The sequence below is a fragment of the Poecilia latipinna genome, unplaced genomic scaffold, assembly GCF_001443285.1.
Source record: "Poecilia latipinna isolate Pla-1442-1.1 unplaced genomic scaffold, P_latipinna-1.0 Scaffold760, whole genome shotgun sequence".
Taxonomy (NCBI): Eukaryota; Metazoa; Chordata; class Actinopteri; order Cyprinodontiformes; family Poeciliidae; genus Poecilia; species Poecilia latipinna.
This window is the reverse complement of record NW_015113376.1, coordinates 84,355-105,119: the sequence shown is the minus strand read 5'-3', so window position 1 is coordinate 105,119 and position 20,765 is coordinate 84,355. Positions and strand designations below refer to the sequence as shown.

Here is a 20,765-nt window from a genome sequence, read left to right as displayed (position 1 = left end):
AAACTGACAAAAGTTTAAACTAACATGGATAGTTAGAACTTAACATCAAGAGGGATTCCACTGGAAACAGTAAAAGAGATCAAGATGGCTGCTAAAGAAAGGCATTGAAACAGACATTGCTGCTTTGTTGCATGTGATTCTGAGCTGATGGAGATCCAGGTCTTCCTGCTGGTCAATGTCTATGTGTGAATGGTTTGAGACTGAGTCCTCACAGCCACCAGGATGGCCGAGAGGTTAAGGCGTTGGACTTAAGATCCAATGGACAGATGTCCTCGTGGGTTCGAACCCCACTCCTGGTAAGCTCCTGCTGTAAATCCTCACCAGTTATCTCATGAAAGGCGCTGGGGTCAATGCTGTGCTAGAAGGATATGGGGTCTTATAATAATCTGTCAGTGGAAATAGCACATCTTCATTGTTAGTAAGGAGTTATTGACTTTAAAATACATTGCTGGAAATGTACTTGTTATTTCAATCATTCTAAAATACTTTTATTAGAAACTAGACCAAAAATACTTGGTAAGACTTTGTGTTTTTGCAATGAACACACATCAGGACCAGGATGGCCGAGAGGTTAAGGCGTTGGACTTAAGATCCAATGGACAGATGTCCTCGTGGGTTCGAACCCCACTCCTGGTAACTTCTTTAAAGGATAAACTATGTTCCAGTCTTCCTAGCAGAGGTAGCTGAAACAAGACTTAATTTGAGTTATGATAATTCTTGGACAGCTATGATTGATCATGATATGAATTATTATTTATTGATTGTACATCCATAATTAGAAAGGATTTATAATTTTTCAGATAACATCAAAAATGAAGGCAGATACAGTCCTGTTAATTGATTTTGTGAATCGTAATCAGGAGGAAATGCATCTCTAAGGTTTTCTGCAAAACCTTCCACTCTTCTGTAGGGCAGTAAATAATTTTCCAGCAGAAATAGTACATTAACTCGGTACCAAATATAAACACTCCCAGAATCCATAACCATATTTCCCAGAAAATCACTGCTGCTAACACGATTTGTGTTTACTGAAACCATCTGGAAAATGCCGTTCTAACTGCGGACCGACAGGAAGCATTTTGGAGGCTCTGACCTGTCGATGATGCCGCACATGTCGATCTGGAGTTGGCTGTAGTTTCCCAGAAGCCTTTGCTGCACCATGATGAGGTCGACTGGCTGGTTGTCCAAAGCGAGGAGACGCATGCAGCCCTGGAAAGTGTCGTGAGGTTTTTTACATTCCTGGTTATAATCTTCAGCAGGACATCCTTGAAAAAGCAGCAGAGAGGAGATTAAAATGCAGCAGCAAAGATTGTATCAATTAAACTTAAAGAGAATAAATACCAAGTAAAATTACAGACAAAACTAACATGAAATTAAATTGATAAATATCCTCTAAATTAGAGTAACCCTCTGATTTGTGGTGAGTTGGTTCTTATCATGTTGAAGTCGATACCGCTCCAACAGGAGGAACTATTTTTTCCTTCTGTAGTCCATTAAATATGGAGAAGAAGATAGTGTTTAAACCTGTGAATCTGCATGTGTGAGATGATAAAGAGCCCTAAGGCAGATATAAGAATATGTTTGGACTAGAATCTTGCTTGGCGGGCAAAATCAGGACGGCCGTTTAGGCGGTGAAAAATGAAACAATGAGCGAACAAAAAATGAGAGCGAACAAAAAGGGTAGGATAGGATAACAGGAAGGAAACAGGAGAAAGAAAATTGCCTTAAAATTAAGAAAAGGAAGATTAAAAGGGAGAAAAATTAGGTAAGCCTTTAACTTTAATAACTGTAAAAAGGCTACCAGTGGAAGCGTATCAGATATTCATGTTATGGGAAATGAGCAATCAGTTCTCGAGCCCAAACTTTGGGGCCAAAGACACCAAGTCAAAAGCACTGATATCAAAACCTAACCTGACTTAAAGTCACAAAAATGATTATTTTTTTCTACAAAACATTAGTATTTTAAAGGTGACCTATTATGTTTCCTTGAACAGGTTGGAATAAGTTTATGAACTAACTTGTTTGCACATAATCATTCTGAGATAAAGAGATTTAGTCTGGTCAGTTCTGCCTATTTTGAGATGTTTCAGGGCCTCTTGTCACTTTAAATGTAACTAAGCTGCTGCTGACCATGCGCCCCAACTCAACGTTTACAATCAGAAATGCAATTATCCAACTGTACATCTTTGAAAAGCATTAGTAGAGCTTCCTGCATCACCAACAACAATGCAGCAAGTGGTAAGACAACAACAAAACACTTGTCATTTCCAGCAGCCATTGTACAGCACATACTGCGTTACAACCAGCTGACCAAATGTGCTGGGGCTCAGCTTCTGTTGCTAAGTAACAGGGCTGAGGTTGCTGAGTCACGGGGCAGTGCCCACAGATTGTTAAACAATCAGGAGGTTTTTGAAACGGCTTGTTTTTCACACACCAAAAACCATTAACTTATTGTCAAAAAAACGTTTGGGTGTCACTGGATGAATGTGGTTGTATTTACTCTACATGATTATTAAATGACAAATACGGTACCTAAAATAAAATGTCTAAATACGCATCAACCGCCTGAGCAAACAGGCTAAATTTGGCATCAGTTGGATTTGAGAGCCAAATAAAATCTACCTGAGAGGCAGAAGCTAAAGCCACCAGGATGGCCGAGAGGTTAAGGCGTTGGACTTAAGATCCAATGGACAGGTGTCCTCGTGGGTTCGAACCCCACTCCTGGTAAGCATCATGAGGAATAATGAAGTTCAACTCAAACTCTAATTACTCCCTGACTTACAAGAGAGGAAAGTCTGCCTTAGTTTGAGGTAGGATAAGTGCTTCATGTCAATTTAGTGATTTATTTTAAAGCTCTGTTTGGGCATGTAGCAGGAAGTCAGCCATCTTGTTTAACTCTCAGTAACAAGTTCATCCATCCATCTGCATCATCAGCACCGTCTGTAAGTTCTGACTAATATTCAGGCGTAAAAGTTTAATTCAGACTTTTGTGAGAATGTTTATTGTAAATGTTTGTTTTGATGAAGCCTGTGGGTTCATGTTGGTTTACTGAGATACAGACGAGCCTTTGCTAATGATGCTAAGCTAGTACTAGCTATATTTTACAGATTTACTCCTGGAGCACTGTGTTAAACAATGAACAATTTGTTCAATTTAAAAGCAACAAACCATTTTGAAAAATAGTAAAGTACTGTTTGTGATTGAGTCATCAGTTTTTAAAGTGTTTCCATGCATTCTCTTTACAGCATGTTATTAAATGTTTGAAGTTCATTGGCTGCAGCTAAATGTGTTTCTTCTCAAGTGAAATATTAACAACTTCAAGCTGTATGAAAGACAAACAGGACAAAACTCAGTATGATCACATCTTGGCAGACACAAGAATATATTAATACTGAACATATTAGGTCAGATGTAAAAATCTTTTTTCAAAAGCTTAATAAAAATATATCAGAGAGGATAAATGAAAACAGTACAAATTGGTAACTATGTTTGCTTTATTTAACATAAAAGCAGTGTTTCACATTTACCTCCAAAGAAGATCTGGTTTGACACCGAGACAGGAAACGAGGGAGACGCGTGAGCGACGCCAGTTTCCTGTTTGTCCACAGAGACGGTGAGGCGGCCGCGCCTGGAGGTCAGATCCACCGAATGCCACTGACCATCATTCAATCCAGATCCTAGGGAAAATACACAAGGGCAAATATCGATTGTACGGATTTTAAATGCAAAAACACAAACCATACCCAGTTTTCTTGTCTAGTTTCTACTGCAAATATCTGAGAAATACGACAAAACTAACTTTCAAACAACTTTCAAACAGCAAGAAAATGAGCTTGTTTTAAGTAAATAATTCCTTAATATTGATGAAAATGTACTTTATTCATTTGCAGATTATCTTAGTGAAAGAATCTGCCAGCGAAACTAGAACTCTTGATTCACTTTTTGAAAGGAAAGCGAGTTCTGACTTTAGAGTATCTTCCTGACAGCTGCCTGAATTTTTTAAAACTTAGATATTAAGAGATATTTTGTGTTTTTACAGTGCAGTCCAATGTCCTCAGAGGAGGAAATACATGGAAGTTTGTGGTTGTAAAGTGACAAAATGTGAAAAGTCGATGCATCCTGCAGACTGACCGGCGCTGAGCTCCAGCAGCGCTCTGCCTCCTCTCTGGATCTGCAGGCGGAGTCTCGCTTCCGCCAGGTACAGCCACACCTCGTCTCCTTGCCTTGGGAGGTCAAAGGTGAGCAGAAGCCCGGCCTCGTTCCACGTCCTGAACTGAAACCCTACGGACATCCCCGATGACGCGGATGGCATCGTCCACGGCAACTGGAGGAAGCTGTGGGGTCCCGGGAACGTCACGGCAACGTGAACCGGCTCGGCGCAGGAAAAGGTCACGTTGCCCTGAAAGTAAAGAATAAAAACTGATTACTGAAGGGATAAAACAACAGAAAACATGAATATTAATCAGCTGCAGGGGGCGTGTCTCATCAGCGAGTCTCCTTGAGAACAGCAGCACAAACTGAAACGTCTCATCGGCGGCGGGGCGGAGTGTGTGGACTCGGCCGTCACTTCATTGCAGTCCATTGTTCTGAGGCGTAATGACACAGCAGCCGCCGCTAAAGCTGCAGCGGTAATATATTACTGCGCCGGCTCTCTGCTGGGAATATCACCCGGCTATCTTTATAATGCTCTGGAAACAGAGATGACATCTAAAAGCCCTTTGCAGAGCTGTTAAAGTGATATATGGACGCGTGTGCTGCAGAATGCATCATCACGGCAAAATATAAAGTAAAAATTGGACGATAAAAACCCGGCGAAGCTACTCACCCCACATTAAACCTGCAGAACGGCCTGCACCTCTGCATGCTAGCACCTATGAGGGTTCTGCATTAGAGGCGTGTTTTAAATTAGGCAGTAACTGAGTTAACACGCCATCACTGGGAGAGCAACAGCTTCTGTCAGGAATAATGCTGCTCTGCACTTTGAAAGGAAAAGCAGCTCACACTCACTGCTGCTGCTGCTCCGTTTCTCTGCCATCAACACAGAAACAGAGAGTTTGAATCAGCAACAGCTGCACTGTAAAACATTGGAAGGTGGTTTAACTTGAATACCTTGGAAATGCACGTAAAGTCAACAGGAAAATTTTGGATTTAACTCAGAACTGAGATAATAAAGCTGATTTAACTACAAGCCAAGATGTGTAAACATTGTTTTTTTTAGTTCTGGTAACTCATGTCCACTGGAATGGACATGGGGCATTTCTGGGTTTAAACTAATACATTTGAATGATTCTTGACAGTAGCTGCGTTTCCATTACAAATGAGTGCAAAACTTTGTCTACATTGCACTAATGTTGAAAAAACACAATCTCGCAATTGTAATGTTTCCATAAAATAAGAAATTAGATGTTAATAAATTTGTTCAAGTCACTAAAAAGCATGTCGTTCCGTCATCCTCCTACCACTTCCTGTTTCTTCTTCGTCTTTTCGGCCAGTAGTAATCATGAGACTTGTGTGATTTGAAGAAAGTGTTTCCACTGCTGTTTTGCAAAATATGCTAATTTTGCTACAGACGAGAAACTACCTCATCCTAGCGCTAACTTAAAAACCTTCATCTGTTCAACTCTTGGAGATTTGAAAAAGTTAACACAACTCACTGCTGTGAGTGTATCTTTCGAAAAGACAAACATTTAAGTTAAACAGAAGTTATATGCAGCTCAAATGTTTGACAGAGTGCAGTCGTTCCTGAAAATATCTGGAAATCCGTTGATGTTGAGTGTTCTTTAGCTGAAAACAACTGAAGGAACAGGGAGCGCCTCGTTTCATGTGCTGCCTGTGTCTCTGTAAAGAGTCATTTTGAGCCTGTATTATTTATTTTCAGAAGGTTCGGCTGCTGCGATTGATTCTTTCTTCCTTCACTCTCTGATATGAAAGCTCAGCGCTCAGGGAGTTGAGGAGATGAATATCAAAGCTGCCTCTGCAGATGGTTTATATGTGATGTGTCCACCTCACAATAGAGAAATAAAACGTCATCTGCTTCTAAAAGATGGTCTGGATTAATCACTGCAAAAACACAAAATCTTACCAAGTCATTTTTGGACTAAAATCAAGTGCAAATATCTTAGCACACTTGAAATAAGACAAAACTTACAAGTAGGGCTGTTGTAAATTATTATTTTAATAATTTTACTGAATGTAAAAATGTAAAAATAATTACATTATGCTGGTAGCACGTAGCTTTCGCCAACAACTCATAGGCGCTGCCTATTTGTGTCGAAATACGGTGTGCTAAATATTAAAACATGATTTAACAAAGCTTCGAGGCAGGTAATTTTCCTAGAGGATTTTTAATAATCGAAGTACTCGAATCATTCGAGGAATCGTTGCAGCTCTACTTGCAAGAAATAAGAGCTTGTTTTAAGTCAATATTTCCTTAATAGTAATAAAAAAGTACTTGTTGCACTGGCAGATTATTTCACTTACAATAAAACATTTTTCCCTTAAGTGGGATAATCTGCCAGTGGAACAAGTACTTTTTAAAATGATATTAAATAAGTTATTGATTATTGCTGAAAAGTTACTTATCAGTTAGTTTTACCTTATTTTAAGTATAAAAATAAGAACTTAAACCAAAAGTTCTTGGTATTATTTTTGTGTTTTTGCAGTGAAGATGTCAGCAAACTTGACTAACTTTGTAACACTTTTACATGTAACTGAGTATTTTTTATGTTGTGACCAGTATTAAGGGTTAGTAAAGTTCAAGATTTTTCATATCAATATTCCAAACTTTTCCACAATTCTAGAATCCTTAATACAAAATTACAACATCAATATATAAACTAATTTTCTCTGACATCTGTAAGAGTCCAGTTTTTAGTTATTATTTTTTTTATTTGTTTTTGGTAATTTAAGCGAAAAGGAAAAATAGAAACAGAACACACTTGAAAAAGATCGACTGCAGCAGCGAATGGACTCGACACATAGTAACCTTTGGATTTAGAAAAATAGCATGAAAATGTCACTGACAGCTCTGCAGGAGGACAAACAAAAACCAGTTGGTTCTAAATTAAGAGATACTGAAGACAGAAAAATCACTGGATTTAAACCGTAATCACATAATAAAATAAAAAAAATGATCCGATTATCAGAAGAAAATATCTTAGTCTGAAAGAAAAAGATAAGAATCTTATTATCAGAAGATAAAGACTGGAAAACGACCTTTCTCTACTGAACTGGATGGAGGATTTATATAAAAGCAGAAACAAGAGCTGAGAGTCAAAAGGTTTATATAAAAACGAGTCATTTAACAAACAGCAACACTTCAAAACTGAAAAAGAGACTAGAAGAATTAAATGAAAGTCAGTCTGATGGAAACATTGATGTGTGGAGGGTTAAAATAAAATAAAATAGGAGATGTTTTAAATAAAGTGTACTTTATAATCACCACTTTACATGTTGTACTGTTTTTTAATACATTAATTATTGTGTGGAGATCTGGGAAAACTTTTATAAAACCAACACAAAACCTTACGCTTATAACTAAGATTATTTTGACACAACTTTTTATGATGTAGTAGAGCCCAGAACAGCACTGACTGTGTAGAAAACCCTTAATAAAACCTTCCAATGTCTATAAAAGTGGTTTAAACAAACTATGAATTAGGAGAGAAGGATTCATTTAAAACAAACAAACAAAAACAATGTCAAGACAAATATTGAAAAAAATTGCACTTCAGTTAGAGGGACTCGGGTGTAGAATGATTGTGAGGAGTTGAAACTGTTTTTCACTCTTAAAGTTAACAATAAGTTATAGGAATAACTTGCTAAACAAACACAATAAGGTTTGATGGTTTTCTTTCAGGAGTTTGTCTGCAGATCTAGCTGGAATTCCTTGGAGATGTTTTAGAAAATATACAGTAGAGATTCTGCTGCTTTATGTAAAACAAAGTGAAATAATAAGTTCGTGTCCATCTTCATTTTTTGTCACTGGCAGGAATTTAAGTATTGTTTATCTGTTTCTATGCTGCTTTCGCCTTGTATTTTTTTAGCACTGTTTTTATTTTTGAAAAATAAATAAACTTAAACTTTACTTACCTTTATGCTAACCTGCTGGTCGTTGTTCTTAGCTAGTTCTGTTACGTTAACACCGTTGTACATCAGGTTTTCCAGGCAGCCCTGGAAGTTTTTCCTGGCGGCATCTGGATTCTGCGACGCTCCTACAATCAGCTGAACATAATGTGGATTTAGTGAGTTTAAATCAGGTTTACGTGGACGTTTCCTGGTTCCTACGCACCAGTTTGACGTCCCAGAGGCTGAACTCTTCATCGGTTTGGACCGTCTCTGTGTGTCGGTCCACAGTGAGGTTGAGTTGGGAGTTTCTCTGTCTCAGGACGACGAGGTGCCAGTGCTGGTCGTCCAGCAGGCTGCCGACGGACGTCAGCCGACGGGGCTCAGAGGACGAAGAGGTGCCTGGAAAAACGGAGGTGTTACATAATAAATAATACTATTTTTACTCCAGCGTGTGAAACCAAACTCAAATTCTGACTTATTTTTATGTTTTGATCCACTTTCTCCTTGTAACTCATGTTATTTTGTCGTCTTAAGCATAACAGTAAAAATGATAACTTTACATGTTTTTAGGTTTTCATCCAGGTTTTGTTGTTTGGATGTGTAGTTTTTATCCTCTGTAGTTTTTATGTAACGTGTTTTCTGTCTGTCTCTGATCTGACAGCCGGCTGCTCCGTTACCTGACCTCCATGTTTGTTTTCATCCTCGTTATTTGACCTGTTCATCTGCTGCTTTCTGACAGTCTGACCTGAAGTCAGAGCAGCAGAAAAATCCCTTAAGATAAATAAAGAAAACTCTTCTTTTCTCCGCTTCACGCAGGGAGGGTCACTGCAAGGCCATCTCATTAGAAACACATAAGTACATCTGCATATTTGTCTGGAAGCCGAAGCCAAATATGTGAATACAAAGGAACATGGTGAGACATCATTAATGATGAAAGAGCAGCAGCCGGTCCTAATAAGTGGATCTCCACTTGGGATGTGAGAGAAAACTTTGCGGTTCTGCTGAGAGAAGAAACCAGGAGAAGGCGCATTAAAAATGCATTGCGTATTCTTCGGAGGGGTGGTGGGAGGCAATCCCAACGTCAGAGACAGAGAAGAAAGAGAGAGAAAGAGACGAGCCGGCAGCTGGAAGGATGACGGACAAATGTACCTTTGATATTTGAGCTCATTCCAGGAGAGGATAGATTTTCCTCAGAAAAACAACTTCATCCAGACAGAGAAAGTTATGATTTTCACCTCATGATAGAGAGGAACGTCTGTGCTGTCAGCACAGCTATTGTGATGATTTATTTGATTTCAGTGTGGATGAGCAGACAGACACAAAAGCAATCAATATGGGAGGAAAGACAAAACAAATTAGATATCTTCTCTGGCATTGATTAATAGGACAATTAATATGCTGCAGGTTGTAAAGAGGGAGACCTCACTGGATGGATGTTTCATCAAATGGATGATCTGATTACTTAAGTGAAGGGAAAGACAGAGACCGAGCTCACATATTAAATTTTCAAACGGAGAAATTTCCCTAATGATAACACTGAATATGAATGCTGGAAGCTTTTTCAGACGTCAGAATTCAGCAACTCGTTTTGAGAAATCCTGATTGGTCAAGCAGAAAATCAACCAAACTATTATAATCTTAATCTCAAATGAGCCGTGTGTAAACAGGATTATAACACTTACATGCAGAGTTATGCAAGAATGAGTAAAAATGAATTTAATCTGTTTTTAATGCTTCTGAAAACAGGTTATGTTCTCTTCAGTGCACATCGTAGTTTTAGGTCTGGTCCATTTGTTCGTTTTAATCGGATGTAAAATCTGTGGGTGAGGCTAAAAATTAGGGTGATGGCAAAGAGGCGTTCAGAAAACAAGGATTTAGAGTTTATCATCAAAGATAAAGTATATAAATAAATACTTTATAATCACACAATGTACAAAATATACATATTTTTTTAATTTGACCGTCTGTTTATATTAATTTTTAAATCAGTTATATGTAGCAGTAAAAATCACTGGTTTTGGCCAAAACTGGAATCTATACCTATACTTTGAGCAATCACTCTGTAGAAGAACTGATTGTCATTAACACAACGAAACATACATTTAACATTTATTGAAGAAATACTTTAATATGTTCTGAGCTTGTCTACATATTTGACAGAACCAGGGTTTCTGCAGATTTTACAAGATCAAGTTTAAAATTTTTTATGGAAATTATAAATGAAATTAGAGCTGTATCACGACAAAAACTCACAAAAGAAAATCTCAACCAAATAAACAGACAGAAACGGACAATTTTTATTTTCTTTGTGTGTTAAGAAACACCTTGTGTTTTTTGTTAGGAATGTTTGTAAAGGATTCTTATAGTAATGTCTGGTGTGGACGTTAATGGGGATCCTTAAATAACCAAAAACACATGTAATTGAGGCTTTTTGATGAAAACGAACAATGAAAATCATTTTAATAAAGATATGCTGCTTGTTGAAACTCCCTGATTTACTGACAAAGTCCTTCAGAAAGCATCAAGATCATTCCTGTCTTCCTTTGAAAACTGAATGTTTACTTTTAAAATCTGAATCCATTTCCATGAATCTGAAAAGTAAATTTGGATTAAGTGAAAGTATAAGTGCTTTTCAGGTTGGATGCTGTTCTGAAGGACATTAGGATTGACTGCGCTGTCTCATCGTTACAGTCGATGCCGTTTGTTTTATCATTCTGCGCCTGACCTCAGGGGAAAATCGCTTCATCGTATCTCTTCTGCCCTCCCATTAAAACGCCTCTAAATCTGATCGCTCTTTTCGGGAAAACCGCTTGGTGTTACATCGCTTCACCGGCTGACTCTCGTAAAGCTCAACCTCCGTCAAAGACGGCCTGTAACAATTCAATGCAGATCACATAACGGGAGGCTTCCAGCTGGATCCGTTGCTTTTTATTCCCCGTTAGAAAGGATTCACTTCGTTTTTTTAAAAGAAGGATCAGATTCGGCTTGACAAGGTTGAGTAATAATAATTATAACACATGTCCTAAAGCTGAAAACGAACAAATGAACCAAAAATAACGGGGTGGGAACTGAGCTTACGAGGCAGCTAACTTCAGATGACAGAAAAGCTCTGCCAGATATTTGCTTCTGCTCCAAATGAATCAGCTCTGAAGTTTCTAATTGGAGCTCTTGGTGCTGCCGTTATTCAGGATCATGTTGCAGTTTCCGGGCTGTTGCTCAGTGTTGCCTCATAAAGAGAGGAGCGGGATCTGAAGTGAACGGTGGGAGGAGAAAAGAGGCCTGGAAGTGCTGGCGCTTCGGAGAACAGTAGGCATGAACTCTGGGTCGGCAGATGACCTGAATTATGAGCAAAACAGTAAGACGGGCGATAAATAAAGCAGGTAATGTGAAGCAGGGAGCTGAAAGATGTATAAAAAGCTTAAAACTGCTTCTGAGAAGCAATGAGAGAAGAAGAAAACCCAAGAAATGAGGAGCGGATAAGAGTCTAAATGGGCTGTGAGTCTTATGATGGAGCATCAGAAAATAAATTCATACAGAATAAAGTCGTACAATAATGAATCAAAATAATATGAAAACAATCTGAAATTGTAAAAGAATTAGGTGAAATATTACAGCTGCATGACATTAGGTCAAAAATTATGAAAAAAAAGTCTTTATATTGTGAGCAAATCATACAAGACTTAAGTCAAAATATTACAAAAATAAATGTTACAAGAAAAAAGTGATTGTGAGAAATAAAATCATAATATTGTCAGTAAAAAATAATAAAATAAGAATAAAAGTGGACTATTATAAGTTGAAATATTACAAGAAAAAAGTCAAAATTTTGTGAAGATTTCTAAGAGAATTAAGTCCAAATATTAAAAGAATAAAGTCACAATATTACACGAATAAAGTCGCATGATAGTAAGAAGAAATGTTATGAGATTTATGTCACAATATTATAAGAAAAAATTCATTATATTGTGAGAAAGTAGTACGAGAATTAAGTCAAAATTTGATTTGAATTTAAAAATATTTAATTGATCCCAAAGGGAAATTAAATGAAATAATACAAGAAAAATGTCATAATATTATGAGAATAATGTTGTACAAGAATAAAGTCGATATATTATTAAGTTTATTTTTGATATAAAGTTAAAAAAAAAAAAAAAACGCAGCTAGAAATGAATTGGAGGAAAATCTTTCCTCCATCCTGAACCATCTGTGTTAGATATTTAGAAACTTTAGATATGTGAAAAGAAACAATAAGTTTAAAATGTAACAGCATTTAAAAGAAGAAACACTCCAGAGTTTGATGTTTAATATGAGATTAATGTTTTTTCATTTTTGAAGGACGTAAAAAAGAGCCGACGACTGAATAAAAACCCACAAAAGACAAAATCTTTTTTTTGTTTTGTTCGTTGGATGGACCAAAAACTGAACTTTTATTTTTCTGGTAATTATTTTCTAACTCTAATAGATGGATGTAGAAAAATCTATTTTTCATCCCAAGGCTATGCAGTTCATCTTCCTAATTGGACAGTTTTCCAAGGTGATCTACTCGTTACAGAGACAGAGACTTTCCAAAAAAGTACCTGGGTCATTTTTTTTAAAGGTGACACAGATGCAGGGGATAAAGGTCCTACAGAGAGCGCTCAAGGTGACATAAATTAGTTATTTCCACAATGTCAGAACCTTTGTTTAGAAACTTTTATCCCTTTTCAGATGCTCCACAGCTCTTGAAAACGTAAAAAAAAAATATATATAAAAAATTAAGAAACTGAGCAAAAACAATCCTTGGAAGATGAAAATGAATGTTAATGCCAGTTGGAAACTGGTTTAAACTCAAAATGTCCGCCGCTCACATAAACAAACAGTTTTGTACGGACTGCAAGCAGAGCAGAAAGTCTTGGTGAGTCCAGACGTAACACATGGTGCCACGAACCAGAACCATCCATCATGGCAGTAACGAGACGGCGATGCAGCCGCCAAGAGAGAGCCGGGAATTAACCAATCAGAGGCCAGCATGTGAGCTGGCAGCCAGTAACTCTCAATAAAACATCACAGGATCTCATTCTGCATTTTTCATGGACCTCTGTGACGATGAATCAAACAATAGATCTGCCTTTCATGGATAAACTGTTTTTTCCTGACGATTCAAAATAGCCCAAGTTAGTTTCTTTTTATTTTTACAGTTTTATTTTTGAAGTTTCCTTCTTTTATAGACTTATATTTTAAAAGTTTTCTGTGTATTTTTATAACAAATGCCTGAATCTATTTGTATCAGATCTTAATCTGGACCTGAAGTCCAGTTTCTTAATGGATCAGGTAAATATTTATTAGCAAGATTTTTCAGCATCTTGCTAAAGGTAAGATGGTTTGAGCAGCTAAGTTTGAGATTAGCTGCTTTAGAGTGGAATATTGGGGTTTTATCTGGTTGTCCAACATAAAATAGTGCAAAAATGTTTTTTTTAATAGTAAAACTATGCAAATAAAATCTGAAAAGTGTGGCTTGTAAGTATTTTAGGGTGTATATCCACAAGCTTTACAGATGAGTTTTTTCTTATTTCAAGAGAACCAACCATCTGTCCATAACATAAAGTGTTTAATTTTTCTGAATTTGCTGAATTAGAAAGAAAAATCAATAAATTTTAACATTATTTTGTGTTATTCTGTAGTATTACCATTGAAAAGAATAAAAATAGGTGAAATATTTAATTTCTCATTAACAGAGAGATGTTCATACAGAAGTACTGTCTGCAGTTGCTCTTAAATTAATGTTAAAACTTCACTTCAGGAAGTGTTTTAACTAACCACATCCCTCAAAATCAACCTTGCCTATTGGCATGTTTTTTTTTTCTTCCAATTTTGCTCCATTATTTTCCACTTTTCTGTCATCATCACATCTTTGTTTCATAGAAAATCAGTAATGTTTGGTTGAGAAGTTAACGCTGCTCAGTCATGCAGGTATTAACAGAACCACCTAAAGTGTATTTTTCATTCCACATCAGAATTTGTTTGGACCGTTTCTCTTTCTTGTTCTCGTATGGTCCCGCCACATTTATTTCTGTATGAACTGGATCCACTTAAGGATGACCAGCGATGCCCTCTACTGGATGGAAGCAAAACTACAACAGTAAAAGGAGTTCTTAAGTGGATTTTACTAGTTAATCAAATTGAGCTCATTTTAATCTAAATGAACTATTAATCAACAATCACAAGTGGATTAACTGTTTTCATCCCCAGTTCTAAGCCATCTCACTGTAGTCCTGGCTGTTCAAATACTTTATATGGACCATTATGTATTTTTGTTAAAGGTTTTGTTGGCTCTAGTAGCCTTTATTTGAAAGTAGTTTGACAAGAAAAAGGGGGAAGATGTGCGGCAAATGTCACCAGGCCAGGAATCGAACCTGCGACCACCGGCATAAGGACTAAAGCCTCAATACATGGGTTGCGCCACCACAGCACAACCATTATGTTTTAATTCTTACTTATAAAATGTCTAATATTTTGGCATGATAGAAAAAATGCTGAGGTACTCCTTTTAGCTCACCAACTTTGACAGCATGACGACCCAGATTGCTGATTCTGTCTTTGTTTCTGTATGGGCGAACCCAACAACACACAGAGGAAATCTTTTTCTGGAGGAAAACCGCTTCATGTTCTCTGCCTTTATTCCCTCCTCTCTGTTTCTCTGGTTTCCTTTCAGATGTTAACAACCTGATTACTTTCTGCTCAGATGGTCTAGCTGCTAATTGGATTCCTGTGGTTTCAAACCGACCAATCACCACAGAGAGCCGTCAGTCAAACGAGAACACCTGAGGAGCTCTGGCCATCTCACTGCGTCCTGTTTGTGTGAGCAGTTGATGCGTTGGCCGCTAATTAGCCACCAAGAATGTTAAAGTATGCTCTGTTCCGACTTGGCTGAATGCATTTTCAGCTTATATTTGTTATAAACAGTAACGTATTTTCTGGACCCCAGAATTAGTTGCACATGTCAAAAAAATGATTATGAAGAGGAAAAAACATGTATAACTTGCAGGAAAATACTGTAAAAATATTTAAAACTTTCTTTAAATAATCATTTTTTATACCGTTTTTTTTCCTTCATAAAATCTTCCCTGTTTTTCAATTATTATTATAAAATGTAACTTAAAGACGTTATTTGCCAGGCTCCTTTTTCTGATTACCTGCCAGTCAAGCTAGCATAGCTAGCATAGCCAGCAAGTATGAAATTAAAAAGTTTCTCAGAAGAAAAAGACAGAAGAAGACTCTAAAACTGGAAAGTATGAGGCAGCACTTATGCTAAAATAATGTAGAAATTATTAAATAATGGTTAAAAGTATAAAAACACTCTAAAAATTGATATTTTTTTACATATTTTGTAGCATTATCTTTGGGTTTTTGTAAACGGAGATCCCGGTCAGAAGCTAATGCCATTTGGGGGTTCATGGCATGGAAAAGTTTGGGAACCGCTGTCCTAAATAACAGATTAAAAACAATAAATATTTTACCTGTTAAGCTTATATGTTAATTTATTCAATAATTTAGCCGCAAAAACAAGTAAACTTTAGACTCCCAGCACTAATATTAAGTGTCTTACCTTGTCTGAGCAGCAGCTGTAGCTTCCCCCTCTCCAGCTGCAGGCTGAGGACCGACCCTTCCCGCCCTTCGGCGTGCAGCAGTGTCCCGGAGTTCCTCAGGGTTTTGAACTTCAGGGAGATGACCTGTTTCGACCCCTGTCTCGGCACTGGACCCGGTCGGTACGTCAGGCTGCTGCCGCCGTCGAAGCTCATCACATCTGAGGCTGAAAATAAAAATAAGACAGAAGCATCTTCAGCTGTGATCCTCAGCATTTACACTCGCAGTGAGTTACTGGGTTACAAATCTGTTTTCTGTTTATCAAGCACTTTCTCTGCCGGTGTCCTCTGCTGGCTGGGGATTTAGACTGAGGCGAGACGAACGGTGTAGATGGGAAAGAATGGACTGCTGTTAAAAAGAGCAGCTGCTGAGCTCAGCATCAGTTTCCTCTTCAGTTGTACAACTAATTTCCCTTTCTCTTTTTTAATGAAGTTGGCAAGTCTTTGACCTCACTTAGCTTGCAGTAATGTGCTTATTGCACTGTACAGTGCATTTCCTGCTGATTACAGAGCAGCTCCGATCGCCCGACTCATCCTTTGTGTGGAGCTGAAAACGCTGTTTCCAGCTTCCTTTATGTACAACTGAACATGTTCATCTAGCTCCTAGATAATATTTATATGTTTTATTCAACTGCAGTAAGGCCCAACCCTGTAATTATTCAAAACAACACAATTTGTCTAGCTGAAACTCAGTCTGTGCACTGTAAAAACACAAAATCTTACCAAGTATTTTTGGTCTTGTTTTTAGTACACTTGAAATAAGACAAAACTTACAAGCAACATTTCAGACAAATATGGGTGCTTGTTTGAAGTCAATAATCAATTAATATTGATGAAAAAGTCCCTGTTATTTCACTTGCAACATAGAAAAATGTCTTGTTATATGTGAAATAATCTGCCAGTGGAGCTAATAATTTTTATTTTATTAATGTTAAGGAATTATTGACCTACCCCCAAATCTGACCAACTATTTTTGATCTAGTTTCTTGTCCAAACATCTCAGTACATTTGAATAAGATAAGCGTACCTGTCTTATTCAAGTAACTTCAAGTAACTCAGGAGCTTGTTTAAAGTCAATAATTCCTTAATATTGATGAAAAAGTTTTAGTTCCACTTATTTCACAATCAAAGGTCACTGAGCCGTTACCTAGCAACGCCAGCCCAGCCCAACCCGTTACCTAGCAACGCCAGCCCAGCCCAACCCGTTACCTAGCAACGCCAACCCAGCCCGTTACCTAGCAACCCAGTTCTAGTCCCATTGGAAGTTTATTTCATGAATAACATGGGAAAATGTCTTGTAATAACTGAGATAATCTGTTAGTGGAACTGGTAAATCTTTTTAAATTAATCGTAAGGAATTATTTACTTAAACTGCAAGAACACAGAATATGTGTGTAATTTCTCGTACAAAGACCTTACTACATTTGAAATAAGACAAAAGTAACTGACAAGCAAAATTACAACATAATATAGGAGCTGGTTTTAAGTGAAATATTCCTTAATATTTATGAAAAAGTACTAGTTCATTATTTCTCTGATGTTAAGACATTTTCTGCTTTGGGGTTGTAAACTGTTCACACAGAAGTCTCATTGAGGTTGCATTTAATTATGCAAAAACGCAAAAAGAAAGAACTGAACTCAGCACAAATCTGATTTATATTGGGTACAAAGGGGGAGAACAATATGAATATTTTTATCAAATATATTCATCAAAAAGATTAAAAGACTGCTTCAGCATTGTACTACCTGCATACAAACATTAGAAACATTCCAAAATTTTATATAAATGACACTGTCTCCAAATGTAATTACTTTTAGCCCTTTTTAATACTTTCTAGGAAAAACAAAGCATGCATCTGCAGATAAATGCTGCAGCTTTCCAGTGAAATTAAGCAGGCAGCGCTACAGTGTCAGCATGAGGTCTCACTCTCCCCCCTGAAGGTGCAATTCTCTCCGCCGTTCAGCGGGAGACAGAGAGGAACATCACCTCAAGTTGAGTGCTTGGCAGCAGACATAAACCTGGGGCTTTTACTACAAAGCAGGATTAAAGGCTCAGTGAAGTAACTTCATGTTCAGCGCTGGGTTGTAGTGTCATAAAAGCTGGTTTACCTCATACTTCTGTTCAAATCGAACCTTAGGGGGGTAAACTGCTCCTGTTTGACTCATATTTTGTACAAAACGGTGAAAACCTTCAGAAGTACTCATTTAACATGCATAAGAATAACAATAAAACTTGATATGTCCCATGTTTTAAATAAATTTATTTGCACGTACATGCAGTGAACCGTTTCTTGCAGAAAGTTGCTGTCAATAGGAATAGATTGACCAAAAACAGATCCCAATTCTGATCACTGAGCTGCTGAATATTGTAGTAGCTGAAGTCGAGATGGTTTGAGACTCACTGTACGGACATCTGTAGGCCTCCAGGCGCAGTCCGATCCGCCCAGCGGGATTCCAGTCCAGAGGAATGAGGCGCAGGAAGCGAGCGACTGCAGGCTGCTGCAGCTTGTACTGAACCACACTGTCTGCGTTAGAGTTACCTGGAAAAGACTGGAAACACACACACATGTACAGACACATTAAATATTTCTATAATAAAAACTACATCATTAAATAAGTTATTGTGCAAAATTTACATTTGGGATGTTTTTGCAATAAGTTCATGTTTTTGGGTGTCTGGAAAGTGAGTCATTTCAAAAACCTATTGACTGTTAAGTCACAACTGAGGGCACTACCCGTTGCCTAGCAACCCCAGGGGAGTTCTGCGTGTTTCCTAGCAACCCAAGCTGAGCTTCAGCAAGATTGGTCAGTTGGTTTTACTGCTGTATAACGGCTGCTGGAAAATTCATGTGTTTTGTTGCAGAACAAAACACATGTTCTGCAACATATGTTCTTGTTGGTTGTGAAGGAGCTCTACTTCTGCTTTTCAAATTTGCATGGTTATATAATTGTCCTTCTGTTTGCAATTATTTTCATGAATGAATGTAAACGTTGACTTGTGGGGGCGTGGCCAGCAGCAGCTTATTTGAATTTAAAGTGACAAGACGCCCTAAATCAGCTCAAAGTAGTCAGAACTGATCAGCGTAAAATCTTAGTATCTAGAATGATTTTGTGCAAAAAATTTACTGAAAATGTTGTGTAAAAACCGATTGACCTAACATATTCAACAATGCATAATATTTCACTTTTCACATTGCTTAACTACTAACATAATGCTTCTAAATATTTCAAAAGAATTATGAGCACAAGTTAGAAACTGATCTGTGAAATGACGAGCTGAATGTCTGACGGATTGCTTTCTGTCCCTTTCTTTGCTCATTCAGTTTCCTCCATCTGGCAATCTGTCCTAATTGCTCGCCTCCCTTGAGGTTGACATGCAGGTTAACTATCTTCCCACTGCTGAATACAAGCCTAAATACATAATTAACTCATTTATTCCCCTCATAATAATGACACCAGAGTTGATTCGTCTGATAATGAAGAGAATTTTACTGCGATAGCAAATTAGTTTTTAGTTACTTCAAATCAGTTTGAGACTCAATCGACTGTTTTTTAAATTACCAAAGAAATTAATTTGACCCAAACAAATTAAACTAATTTATCGTTTTACGTCGACTGTGAAATGTTTTATTTCTCCACTTTCTTGTGTTTAATCAACTCTTGCACAATATACTGACTGACAGAAAATGTCAACGAGTGCAATGTCATAACTGTAACCTTGGTGCAACATCAAGTAGGTTAGTTTATTTCAATATATATGTATATGACCAGATAAATGGACTTTCACAAGCCTTAATACACAAAGTTGATACAGATTTCAGTGGATAAAATGGTTCCTTAGACAGAAACTGCAGTGTTTTATAATTGGAATAAATATGATCTGATTGAATTGGCTGCATATTTTTGTAAATTGCATGAGTGTAAAATGTTTTGAGACATTATTTGTTGTCCACTGGCATTATATAAATATAGGCTGAAATGACTCATTAAATAATTTAACATTCCTCAAAGCAAATTATCTGCCTCGATGCTTCGTTAAATTTATGCTTTACTATATAGCGTACTGTGTTCGGGTCAGATGATTATTTGTGTTGGACAATGCTCTCACTTCTGGCATTGCTAATTGCTATTAGCCTTTATGGAGGGAAATGAGGAGGAACAGAAAGAAATGCCGCCAAGAAATAGACAAAAAGTTTCAAAACTGATTGATCACTTTAAACTACAAAAAAAAGATAACAATCCTTCCCAAAACAGAACGGAATCAGAACAGAATCTGACATGTTGTACATGTACAATGAAATACATTTTAGCTAACATTATATGCAGTAGCTGGTCAAGAACAGTAATAACATGAAATATATATTTCATTAAAGTTTTTTTATATTTCAAATTTGGGACTGAAAGTAGGCATAATGTTTACTAAAATCTCAATTTAAGTTATCTTTTAAAAAGTTATGTTTCTCATCTTTTTTAAACTTAAAACACATTTTTAGTACTTTAAACTTGAGAGTAAAAGTGATGTTTGAAGCAGCAAAAAATGTTTGCTACCCTTTTCTTCATGTCGTTCACATCCAACATTCCCCTTCTTCCTCGTTCTGATTCACTCTTTCACATAAATAGTCCTCCTGATTCGCTTTATGTGTTCTTAGAAAACAACTGAAACAACAAATTATCTCTAATTTGCTCTGCAGCTGTGAATCGATGAGTAAATTAATGACAATATTAGTTTTCATGAGGTTGCAGCTATTTATACAAAAACTACATTTTAAGTACAAGAAAAAAACATATACTTGTTACTTTCATATGTTTTCATGAAAGAAAAGCATCAGATTTCTTTTTTTAATGCTTGAAACCATTAAGTCTTTTTTTTAAGTCACGTTGCAAAAAAAGTTTTAATTTTTAGTGTAAATATCTAAAACTAATTTATACAAACATGTCACATAAAGCTAGCACCATAGAGACCCAATTAGAGCTGATTCAGAGATTAGTTACTTTTGCAATCTAGATTTAGTGATATACACTGGAAATAAGATAAAACTGTCCATCCATTTTCTTTACACCCTTTTCCCAGTGGGG

The 20,765-nt window shown here is 37.0% G+C and overlaps 1 protein-coding gene and 3 non-coding genes across 5 annotated transcripts in view; 3 read left to right on the top strand and 1 right to left on the bottom strand.

The window, feature by feature from the left end:
* LOC106955691 (contactin-associated protein-like 4) overlaps positions 1 to 20,765 on the bottom strand; it is a 107,131-nt gene that overhangs the window by 39,775 nt on the left and 46,591 nt on the right. For both annotated transcript variants that reach the window (XM_015046006.1, XM_015046005.1), the window contains exons 4-10: positions 18,092 to 18,239; positions 15,653 to 15,856; positions 8,291 to 8,466; positions 8,092 to 8,223; positions 4,132 to 4,399; positions 3,528 to 3,677; positions 1,094 to 1,265 (exon numbers count right to left, since the gene is read on the bottom strand). In XM_015046006.1, coding sequence (XP_014901492.1) covers positions 1,094 to 1,265; positions 3,528 to 3,677; positions 4,132 to 4,399; positions 8,092 to 8,223; positions 8,291 to 8,466; positions 15,653 to 15,856; positions 18,092 to 18,239 — 1,250 coding nt within the window. The remainder of the gene's footprint in view (positions 1 to 1,093; positions 1,266 to 3,527; positions 3,678 to 4,131; positions 4,400 to 8,091; positions 8,224 to 8,290; positions 8,467 to 15,652; positions 15,857 to 18,091; positions 18,240 to 20,765) is intronic.
* On the top strand, positions 217 to 299 carry trnal-uaa (transfer RNA leucine (anticodon UAA)). Its single transcript has one exon. It is a non-coding gene; the product is annotated as a tRNA-Leu (tRNA).
* trnal-uaa (transfer RNA leucine (anticodon UAA)) lies at positions 554 to 636 on the top strand. Its single transcript has one exon. It is a non-coding gene; the product is annotated as a tRNA-Leu (tRNA).
* On the top strand, positions 2,645 to 2,727 carry trnal-uaa (transfer RNA leucine (anticodon UAA)). Its single transcript has one exon. It is a non-coding gene; the product is annotated as a tRNA-Leu (tRNA).